The 12,470-nt window shown below is 34.5% G+C and overlaps 1 protein-coding gene across 1 annotated transcript in view; it reads left to right on the plus strand.

Moving 5' to 3' along the window:
• jph3b (junctophilin 3b) overlaps nt 1–12,165 on the plus strand; it is a 169,834-nt gene extending 157,669 nt beyond the window's left edge. Inside the window, exon 5 of the mRNA XM_048546487.2 lies at nt 344–12,165. Coding sequence (XP_048402444.2) covers nt 344–424 — 81 coding nt within the window. The 3' untranslated portion in view covers nt 425–12,165. The remainder of the gene's footprint in view (nt 1–343) is intronic.
• The last annotated feature ends 305 nt before the right edge of the window (nt 12,166–12,470 follow it).

Raw genomic sequence — 12,470 nt, forward strand, 5'->3', positions numbered from 1 at the left:
ACAGTCATTAACAGAGAAAATGTGGCATTGCCTGTTTTAAATTAGGAGTATATTGTCCTCTGTTTTCTAATTTACTTTCATTTGAATACTATTGTTTCAACAATGAAATACTGACAAAAAGTTGAATATATGCAGATTAGTTCTCATTCTTTGAAAGTATTTACTTCATAGAGGGCTGACAGTGTTGAGTATTAATCATTAGGATGTTTCTGCTATTAAAATTACCAATTTCTATTCATGAAAACGTTAGCTAAATTCTCTTCTTAGAAAAAGAGAAAATAAATAAACATTTATTTGCGATGATTAATTGCTGTGTCTCATATATGTTTCTTTTCTCTTTTAGGGCTCCAATCCTATTCTGGTTGCTATGGTGATTTTGCTAAACATCAGTGTCGCCATTTTGTTTATTCACTTTTTTATTTGAATGCCTATTTGTCAGTTTAAATGAGAGAAAACATGAAATTGCATAAAAGAAAACTGGTGTACTTCAATCTGAAAAAGTCAGCTTTTACTGAGAACACGGTCAACTTCTTCACACTTTGCCTTTCCTAGATAACAATACTGGAGTAGTCAAAATTAATGGCATAAATAAAATAGGTCTGTGGCATGACAGAATGGTGAAATATGCTTCCCCATTACTTCAACAATTTAATGTGCAATATTTGAAGAGAAGAACTGTAAACAAACTGGGAGGAAGGTACATGACCTTAGTTCTGACATCAAGAAACTTAAGACGTTGATATGTCCATTTGGTTGTTGATGAGGATTTATTCTGAATGTATTGCAGACACTGAGTTTACAGTATATTCTTTTGTTGGTCTACTCAAGTCAATTTTCAAACTACAATTTTTTTATTGTTATGGAAACATTCAGAGTATTTTGATTAAAATAAGCTGCACAAGCCAACAATTATGCCACAGAAATTAACTCATTAGATTCATTCATATTTATTTCATAACATTTAGCCACTTTTTTTCTTAGACATATTCTTCTGAAGACTGCAGAAGCTTAAAGGGTGATAGAGAATATTTTGCATAAGAGGTATTATTACTGCACCAAAACAAAATAAGAATCGGTAAATGACTGTTTTATTAATTCAAAGAGATATTCCTGGCTCCAGGTTGACCATTTGAGAAGTTTATTTCATAATATTTAAAATATAAATAAAACTAATTCTCCAGAGATGATAATATACACTTCCTCAACATTACACAAGTATTCCAGGGCTTACTGAATGAATTTTGAATCGAAGAAGACAGGTTTGGATCTGTGGTATGACACAGAGGTGGGCAGGTGCAGAAACATATGTGGTTGGAGACACGCTAGTTCCCTGGCTCCAAGCTGCACCTGGGCCATTTTTCTGGAGTCCAGATTAGGAGCACGGGAGGAAGGGTGTCGGATAACTTATTAAGGCTACTACTGAAGGCTGACTAGAATTTTTCAGTGAGCTTCCAGCTACCTGGAGGCAATGGGCATCAGTGTAGCTGTCTGGGTACAGCCTTCCATGGCTGGAATTAGGGCCAGCTCTTCGGGGGGATTTACATCTCCTTCTTGTCTTCCTGGTATCATTTATAGGCGCAGGCCAACTCTAAACAACGGTGAGCTGCCTGCAGGGGCGTATTTTTCTAAATTTTAAAAGATCTGGGAGAGGATACATGCATCTTTAGGTGTCCAAACTTACTTGTCCTGTCATCCCACCACTGCTTCCAAGCTGGAAGGCCTCGTGTTGGCTCTCCAGTTTAAAAAGGCTACCTGTTGTTCTTCATTATATGAAAAGCTAGCTTCAGGCTAATGACAAATTGAGGGAAATCTTAAATGAATGACTGTTTCCAACCACAGAATGGATATCTGTCCACCATCTGAGGCTGACTCTTGGGTTCTGAAGCTCATGGGGATAATCCCACCCTAAGGCTTGTGGCTTTTGCATTTGATTTTTAAACAACGTAGCTTGTCAATTAAGTTTCATAGTTCTGTAAACCACTACAATGTGAGACTTCTTCCAAAGTTATCGTTGGCATGAAGTGTTGAAATTGTTTTCAATTTACGGCTCAATAAATTTAAACATAAGCAGGACACAGAATTAATAAGATGCAACAATGCTGGGGTAAGGATTGGATAGTTCGAAAATTTAGTCTTGGTAGTCCAACAAAAACCTGAATTGTTATTGATACATTTCTTTGATCAGATATCAATCATGTTGAGATTCAGTTTTTCCTAAGGTTAATAAACAATTCGTTTTCAATTAGATGTTAACAATTGAAAGTTGGCCAGCCACAGCAGAAATTTCTGAATTATTATAACCATACAGGTATTATTTGGATTCCCGTTAGTAATTTCAGAGAAAAATTGATCAGACTAATTAATTAATCATGGAGCAACGGCCACTCTAGATATTAGCAATACATTTATAACCAGGCATGAGATATTTGGGCCAGAATTTCATTATTGAGGTACATCTCTTGAGTCTGAAAATTGAGGCTTGGTTCCCAGAACTCCACTGCAACCAGTTTTCAGGTGCAGCAGGTGGTTTTAGGAAGAGTCAAAATGTGGGATGTGATGATGAGGGATATAGTCAGACTTGCCAATTCCATAAAGTAGATTGTAGGCCACTGTGGGAGTGGGAGATTATTAAGGCACACTAGTTAGAAGGTCTGTCTTAGCTCCCTGAAACTTTGCCCCAGTTGATTTAGCTTTTACTCCTCACATCCCAACTCATGGCCCACTTGCCCACCCGCATGTCCCCTCTATTCAAGCTTATATTGCATGCCACATTCATAGCCACTCACGGCAGTATCAATTATCAGAAGATCTCAGGAGCCATTTGGAGGTGAAAAGATCAAACCAATAATAATCGATTACAGGTTTCATTCATTTACACATTTGATATTGATAAAACTTCTATTCATGAAATTCATTAAAAAATATTTTACATCCCTCAAGTGTTCAATCTGTTGTAAAATTATATGTTTTATTCAGTAAATATTTCAAAGGCAGCTAATTCTTTGACAGCCTATTTAAATTATCAACTAAAATATGAACTCAGCTTCTCCATTGATATAATTGCTTTTGTAGTTTTTTGTTTAAAACTCAGCCAAGAATTCATAATGACTTTAGCTATAATAACAAACATTGGGAAATGTCAACAATGATTTGATCGAAGCTGCAGGAACAGATTATATTTTTTCTTTACACTACATTAGATGACCAATCAATCAAAGAAATTCCCAAAAGAGTATTCATTTAATTCTAACTGATTACTTCAGCCAGCTTCTTGTCAAACGTTTCGGGGCATAACATTGATCATGACACTTACACGGACACTATTCACCTTTCAAAAACATACTCTATCAATTCATGTCTTCCATAAAGCGTTAAAATGTTTCAATTTGACATTAATTTTAAGAAGTCCTGCAGAGTTTGGGCTTCTCACCTGTGTGATTCATGCCTGCCTCCTATCTTCTTCTGGAAAAAATGGTGTCTTTCACAAATGGGGATGGGATATCTGCATCCAGGTACAACCCACAACTTATAAAGATATTGCTCAGCTTTGTGACAAAAAGCCCTATATACACTTGTATTTTTTCAACAAAAATACCATTCCATCACCTTTTACCAGCCTTGCTTCACTACCTCTACCTTGATAGATCATCCAGCTCCTACAATTCTAACACTGGTGCCACTTTACAAACCACACTAATAAATCAGCAAAGTGGTGCCGTGGTAGTGTGCCTGGGTTCAAGATCTACCTGCTCTTGAGACATATAATAATATCTCTGAATAGGTTGATGGCTCTGTGGTAGTGTCCCTACCTCTATGCCAAGAAGCCTGGATTCAAGTCCCACCTGCTTCAGATGTGTGTAACAAAACTTCTAGGTGGATTGATTTTTTAAAATAAATCTATAAATAGCAACATTCAAAATTGAATACAATGAGTAAATCAGCTGGAAAGATGACCAATAAAAAATTGCCATCATAAAAAGACAGAAAAGACCATGCATTTCCACCGCATTTATCATATTCTCTGCATACCTTAAAATGATTCAACAATTCATTACTTTTGAGAGGTGTTCAGCATTGTAGTGCAGCTAAACAAGACAGTAAAATTGCACCCACTATCATTCCACGGCTCAGTTAAGTGACCTCTCAGCCTGTATAGCTTAAGGGGAGTACATGTGGACAAGGACATGAGAGAATTCCCATGTTCTTTCTTTTATGGTGTTGGATTACCATTTACCATTACTTTCAAAAAGTGGCACCTTTAATGTTGCATGACAGTGCTTCTCAGTATGTGCCAAAGTCCTGGACTGGACTTAAGTTCACAGCCCTGTGCTTCAGAACCAAGTGCTTGTGCTGACTTTATAAGGTACATATTTATAATCATTTTTTCAGTCACTTGATATTAAGTGTATCTGAAATAAATGTTAGTGCAAACATTGTGTTCCAGTCAATTGATAGATTTCAACCAAATATTTCCACATAACTAAGAAATCAAGTAAATTAGATGATATTAAACAAATCTTTTCCATTTCTTTAGAAACAATTTCTTCTAAACAGGTATATTTTTGGTGCATCCAGCTAGAGTTACACTTTACACATTTACATATTATTATTTTTTAAAGTCCAGTTTCCTATCCAACAATGTTAAATAAATGGAAGATGAATTCACAGTAAAGGCAGAGGAGCTTTAAGTTGTCCTTGTTCAAGGAACCTGACTCTGCAGATTCACCACCCTGTTAGCTACGATATTGATTTGACCGAAAAATATTACTTCTCAGCAGAAATTTGAGACAAGCTGCATGTAAAGTCTTAGTGTTTTTTTTTAAAAACAAAGGAACCAGGGCACATTGGACAGGCATCATTAATAATGATAATTAGGCCATCATGTAGCTAAATTGAGGCTCTATTTAAAATACTACCTTGATTGAATTGGACTGCATGGGTATTTGTCCAGCATTAAAAATAAGTGTAAACAAAAAAAAATGTGCAAGTTGCCCTTCACAGACTTAAATGGTCATTGTATTACTCCTTGAGTGGGATAGTCTATTTAATGTACCTACTTTTAGTTACAATTAATCACATGAATCAACCAACAAGAGGTGAAATAATACAATGAAGACTAAAACTACTCACAAGTACAGTTGTGATACCTGTCTGTTAAACAATCTATTTTTGCATGTTATGGATTTTTACTCTGGAAAGCATCTTTTTCCAGCTTTGTGTTCACTGAGATTTTTGGTTTTACCTGTCTGCAGTACCTGGATTAAATGGCGCTGGATCGTGGCGACAGTGGAAAAGCTTTTCACTGTATTTTACTGTTTTTTTTCACTGTAAAATACAGGTGACATTAAAATCATTCATTCATTATTATCAAATCCACTTTATACCTCGGCAGCAGTCATGCACATAGCACATTTTTTTTTGAAAAACAACTTTAAATTGAAATCAACATTGGACGCAGAATAACCACCAAATCCCATCCCTGTACTTCAGTTAAAGAATACCAAAGTGTTGGAAAAATATTTCAACTTTGCCAATTGAAAAGATAGAAATATGTTTATCTTATAATTCATTTTTGTACTTTGACTCACATAAATACATTAGCAAATCCGAATCTAATGGTTAAAAGTACTACAAATGAACCTTCTCAGTTGAACGTAAATCCTCTAAAGTGCGTTTTAACTTTTTCTTTCTGCTGATAATTTCTTTGCATGGAGTATCCTTCTCATTTTGATTTATTTGCAATTTTTATCTACAGTTTGGGAACATTCATTTCTCCTAAAGGCGTAGATAGCTATTACTTTCAACACCAACTTTGTGTCAGAAATATAGGCCTTGATTATTTTGGTTTAAACCTTCTCTCAACATTCATTATGCTGGAGTTTACCAGAGTAGGGCTTCAATATTAAATGTTACAAGTTTTCTTGCAAGATATTTCTGATATATTTTCTACTTCTGCAAATTATTTTTACTGGAAACATTAAAAAAAACCCAAAAAAAATTTTGCCATTTTGGAAAGTATCAAATTTTAGAAAATATTAAAACATTGTTTATAAAAATAATCCTATCTTTTTAACTGTTTCAGTTCCACTTTTTCATCTCAGTCCTGGCAAAAATGTTTTATTCTGTTCTTAACTAACCTGTATTAGTTATTTCTATGGTCTTTCTCACCAACTAATGCCCCTACTCCTGGATATAAAGAATTCTTTTGATCAATTCAGACCTATGAGTCATTGGGAACTGTCCAATTGCACACTTTCTCCAAGGCTTACAAATGTTGCATTTTGTTGGCTTGCCTTGTCTATTCAGAATTAATTTGAGCATGCTGTTACTGTACTTGTATAAAAGCTGTTCTTAACAGTAAATTGGGATGGACAATGAATGCTGGCTTTGCCTGTGGTGCTCATATCATATGAATGAATAAAAAACAAAAGTTATATTACCTGGTCAGTTGACTGGAGGCTTAAACCATGCTCATGTTGCAAGATTTGAATGAATACGTGTAAAGAAGAAAATCTTGCATTAATGTAATGTTTCATCATCATTAGACATCCAAAAGCACTTGCAGTGAATAATGTACGTTTTGAAGTGTAATCACTGTTGAAATGTAGGAAACTCGGCAGCTAACTTGCACGCAGTAAACTCTGCCGGACATCAGTGCGATAATGATAAGATAATTCATTTCTTGTGTTGTTGATTGAGGAATAAATATTGACCAGGACACTAGGAATAACTCCTCTGCTAGTGCCATGGGATCATTTACATCCACTGAGCAGACAGATGGCACCTTGGTTTAACATCTCCTTCAAAAGACAGCAAATTCCTCAGTACAATCCCCTCTCAGTACGTTGCTCAATTGATTCTTGTGTCTGAGGCCTGGTGTGGGACTCGAACCAGAAACCTTGCAATTCAGAGGGATTTTTGTTTATTTTTTGAGAAGTGAGAGTGTCACTTGCAGGGTATTTCCTATCCCTAATTCCTTTAGCTGAGTGGCTTGCTGGGCGATTTCAGATCATAATTAAGAGACAACACATTGTTGTACATTTGGAGTTATATGTAGGCCAAGAAACAGATATTGTCAGTTGAGCTGCAGCAGACACCCTTATAAACTTTAAGATTTTTTTCTTTTTCCTTATGCTTGGTTTTGGATATGTCTAACAGTTGTACAATTAGAAATTAATAAAGTTTAAATTATAGATAATCTCTGAAATTCTCTGTCCATAACAAAAGTAAAGGAAAAAACATTTAATCGGGAATAAATTTTTGATAAAATTCCTTGACCTGCTATAACTCCTGGATGCATTATTGTGTTTGATTATCAGGGAAATTGTAGAATATTTAATGATTGATCTTGTGTTGATCAAAAAGAGTTGATAGCAGAAGTACAACCTGAGCATATAACACTATCAGCAAGAGATGTGGAGTATGGGCTTAGGATCTTTTGATATTGCCAGTTTAAAGTGAAGAAGATCAGCCTTCCTTTTTGGTGTTATAAGACTGTTAGAAGCATTGTTTATGAGTTTGGACAGTTATTGAGATCTATTTAAGCTGGTGCTTTCGTCAAACAATTTTGTTGTGACTGCTTCAGTAAAATCCAAGTAAAAAGTGATAAATTATAATTTAAATTACAGCAGTAACAGCATATAATGTCTTAAAATGCAATGCATGGCCATGCCCTTGATAAATTATGACTATGTTAACATTAGTATGATATTTGAAATCTACAAATACCGCCAAATTTAAGTTTTTTACAACATATTTAATCACCATGTGAATTATCTCCTTCATTTTCAGTCTACTCACCAATAGTTAGCTCTTGCTTTCTTCCAATTCACAATAAATAAATCCAAAATGTTGTGCCACCATTTCAAAATCATTACTATGATCTGGATAGTGATTGACAAACAGAACTCTATTACCTATACAATTGTATTGCCCTCTTCACATTGTTTCACTTCATCATGTTCATCTTTATTTTTTAAGTCTACCTAGTCAGAGGGACAACAATTTTAGATCTGATCATAGTAATGACTTTAGAAGAGACCAATGATTAAGCTTCCCTATGTATTTTTGCAGTCACCTGACAGTGCAGCAATACAGAAGTCCCACACGGGCCTAACACAGATCAATCCCATTAAGTTGCTGCACAAGAAAGAAATTTGAAGGACCGATGCACTTAAATGAACAGGTTGTGCACAACAAACATTCCAGCAAAGTCCATGTCCAGATGCTATTGATCACTTCCTTTATAGTAAACTGAATCTAAAATTTTTCATTATTGAAATTCACTAAATTATGATATAGGCCTCCATGAGGTGGTTAAGGCTTCATTCACATCTCTTTCAAGATCTCCAATTTATTGATTTTATATCCTGAAAGGGGTTGGGTAATGGTTTAACACATTCATGTACAATAGAGAAAACATTTCTTGTTAACTTTCATTTAACTATTTCCTCAATGCCAAGGGCCAACAGCTCCTTTAATTTCGGATCTCATGTTGAAGTGATTTTATTCTAATTTTATTAGAAAAGGTTTTTGAGTTCCTTATTAATTTAAAATTCTATCTTTTAAAAATTTCAGATGGGTTTTCTGCCCATTTCAGTAGCAAATACTTTCAAGCTAACAGCTATGTTAATTTTCCATGATAAAACGCAGGACATCACAATAAATAAAATTGAGCTAGTTAATTTAAGATGCTGTTGTCCATCCTTACCAGAAAATATGTTACTTAATCATTGTTTTCAATAAACTCTCAATATGACTTGACCAGGTCCTTAAAGAAGTGTAAGCGTTTTTAAAATATGTTAAGAAAACTCTATTTCTTGCTATCCTGCCATTAACTGTTGAAAGAGAGGTATATTTAACTCAAACTTTTGAGACTTGGTAACAGTGCTTTGAAATTAATTTTCATTGACCCTGTAAAATAAGGCAATGTGTGTCACTTGCCAAGGTTTTTTTAAAGTCAGTGTTTCATCCCAGGCTCGAGTTATCAGTGAAATTTTCTAACAATTTCTGATGATAGCATGATATAAATATAATAATGTTGATTCTGTAGAAATAATGTCTCCAATGTGGGTAAACAATCTTATGTGTGTTAACACTTCCTGCCTAAAATGTTGGATCTGTAAATACCTGGTGGGAGAAGGAAAGTCAGTCATGTAACAGTTGGTGGATGAAGGGCTGGGTTGGAGTGGAGAAAGCAAGGGGCAGTGGGGCAAGTGAAGAAATCTCCCTGTTAATCCTGTTCCTTGGCAATCACTTTGTGAATATTCCTAACAGATAATATTTCAAAGATTGATTTTCACACTCATAACTATCAGCTTGTACAGTAAAAGCTATTTCCCCATAACATTCATTATGGGAATGAGCAGATACGTCACCTTTTACCCTTAGGTCTCAAAAAGCTTATTATATTTCCTTAACAGACATAAAACAATAATACTCGTTGATAACATTCAACTCACTTCCACAGTTGCAACCAATGTCATTACTTGAGGATATCAAATCTTTGATCTTACATTTAGCTGGATGGTAATCTTTCATTTAAATTATAATATGCACTTTTATGGTGAGCATGGCTTAGTAATATTCAGATTAGGAAATAAATTTGGATTTTCTCCATTTATCTGAATTTGCCCTAAAGATTAGACATTACTGTTAGCTGTTCTACTTGGTTGAACAGTTCCTGGAATCAATAGGTCAACAGTGTAGGAAAGGCCATGAAATTTCTTTCCAGGTGATTTCATAAGTGCCTCAATTTTGATGAAAGTATTTCCCATCATCTGTGTGATATTAAGAACAGGTTTGGTATAAAATGTGTTTTTCCTCCGTTGAAATATCATTGAAATTCTTTTCATGTCAAATTTGTGAAAGCCTCATCACAGAATGTAAACTATAATTTTACTCCTTATTTCCAAAGCCACACATTTTGGTTAATTCCTCACTCCTTTGTGTCCTTGGTCAAAGTAATTAGCACAAAAGATTAGCACTCTAAAACCAGCTTTAGGATAAGTGGGTCAGAATGATGATCCTTGAAATTTTCCCTCTTCTTTGTTTCTCAGTTTCTAATTACTCCTTCCCCTCAATGATTCATCTAAGTTTTGGAACGGGCTAAATGAGAATTACAGACATGAACTCAAGTCCTACCACTATGAGGTGCAGTGAGTTGGTACAAATTTGTGTCATATTATTTTCATAAAATTATTGAAATTATATTTGGACATGAAGATGCAGAATTCCAAAGATACTAAATGGAAATCTTGCTTTACCTGTGAACTACATCTAAAGTTATAGAGAAAACCATGAATATTGAATATTATTTACTTTATTTTGTTAACTGATCATTCACGGGGATACTATATACTTGAGAGTACTTTACCTAGACTGCAAACACTTCTGAATGCTATGGAGAGAAGGGCTCAATGAAGAATCAAAATAAAATGTTATTATATGATTTCGCACTCTTACTATCATTGACAAAGTAAACTCCTTTATTCAAGGATATCCAGCAGTTGTACTGTTGAGGCCAGAAATACTACATTAATAACAACTTGCACTTAAATAGTATCTTTAACGTAGAAAAATTCCCAAGGTGCTTCACAGAGGCTTAACTAAACGTTGATAATTAGAGTTTTATTAATGTGTAAGTGCTATCTACAATTCTTTCTTTAACATCAGGAGTCACCTGGAGACTATACTATCAACCTTCCATTCTTCTATGCATTTATGAACAGTTATTTGGCCGTTAATATTCTGGTAAAGCTTACAGCCAGAGAAGAATTGACTGAAACTCTTTGTGAGTTCATGGGATAGTGATACCAGTGTATCAGCAATCCTTTTTCAATTTTACTGTTTCAGACCCTGGACTGGCAACCATTGATGCAATGTGAGCTGTTTACTAACATTGTACATGTTGTCCAACTACAAGCGTGCCTTCTACTGGCCAATCTGCAGTCATTGAGAAGTCCAGAGCCACTGCAGGTCCTGATCCTTTGAACGAAGTATATGATAATAAAGAAGACTTTGGCAGAAAAGAGAAATACTTGGCAAATATATAGATATATGTTTCATTTTTAGTGCAATTTTAAAAGTAATGACTACTTCAATGGCCCTGTGAATTTCTTTGCATGTATCATCAGTATAACAGTTCATCTACAGGAATAAAATGCAACAAGCTTTTAGACTGCTAAAGACCACCAATTGACCTACTTTATAATTATTATGCTGGGGCTTTGATGGAAGTACATTGACTGTAATCTAGCCAATTAATGTACAGTCTGCATGCTGCAGCTCTGCACACAGCATGGAAAGCAACGGCATTGTACATGTCAGCCTACGAGAAGGTATTGCTTTCATCAAGTTTAGTTAGAACTCAACTGCAAACTGTAGTAAATCATTGAGCAGTACAGAAATGTTATTTCTCCAGTTTGTTATTTAAGCAACCTTCAAATGAATTGGTATCATTAAAAAATTCTGTACAAGCAAATTAATTTGGCTTAATAAGTCCAATTGTTAAAATTCAAGCTCTGTAAATCACTGTAGGATCCATAAGATTCTAATCAACAAAGGTTGCATTAAACGTTCACTCTTTCTGTTCTGGAGTCCTTTGTTGGTCAATTTTTGAAATGTAAGAATGTATTTACTTCCAAATTTCCTTTACAAATTTTGAATTCAATTGCAGCAATTATTTTATAGTTGACTCCTAAATCAGATCAATTAAAATTTATATTCACAGATAAATGATTTTTGAAACTGGTCTGAAATTTATTTGTTGGATATCGGATACTACATTTTTAAATCACAATATCATGGCACCATGAATCTCAATTATGCCATTCTGTTTCTGTATGCTTTCCAGACGGAAAATAAGCTCCAATGTACAACTGTGGTTTCTGTGTTATTTTAAACTTTGTTCAACATTGCATGACAGAGTTACTTGCAGTTGATAACATGCAAACTAAAACTTTGTTCAAGTATACACTTTGCCTCAGACAGCACAAAAATGCCTATTATTATGATAAACAAGTTGTTGCCTTTTGTGACTCAAAGTAGAGTTCAATTGTTTGAATTTGTCAGTTTTTTCAACCTAAAAATGTTTTTTTTTGCATGTAAACAGATGTTTGAAGATTCATTCTTTAATCTCTGATAATGTGACGATTTCATGCTTTAAAAGGGAATGTTGACTTACAAATTATATTCATTCTGATTTAATTTTAAAGAAATAGTTCAAAGTTACACAAGGTCTTTGTCTTTGTTTCAAGTTTGTTTCTCACTTTGCATCCCTCAAAATATGACTTGATTTGTAAATATTTATCTGCAGTAGTATTAAAACTACAGCTATCTGACTTAGATTTCCTTAGTAACTATGCAGATGTAAACATTGTTCTTCAATTACTAATATGATACAGCATACTTCCAGCTCACACTTGTTCAAAATAATAATAGTCTCCTGGATTCTTAATTACAAATGCGTT

The sequence above is a fragment of the Stegostoma tigrinum genome, chromosome 16, assembly GCF_030684315.1.
Source record: "Stegostoma tigrinum isolate sSteTig4 chromosome 16, sSteTig4.hap1, whole genome shotgun sequence".
NCBI lineage: Eukaryota > Metazoa > Chordata > Chondrichthyes > Orectolobiformes > Stegostomatidae > Stegostoma > Stegostoma tigrinum.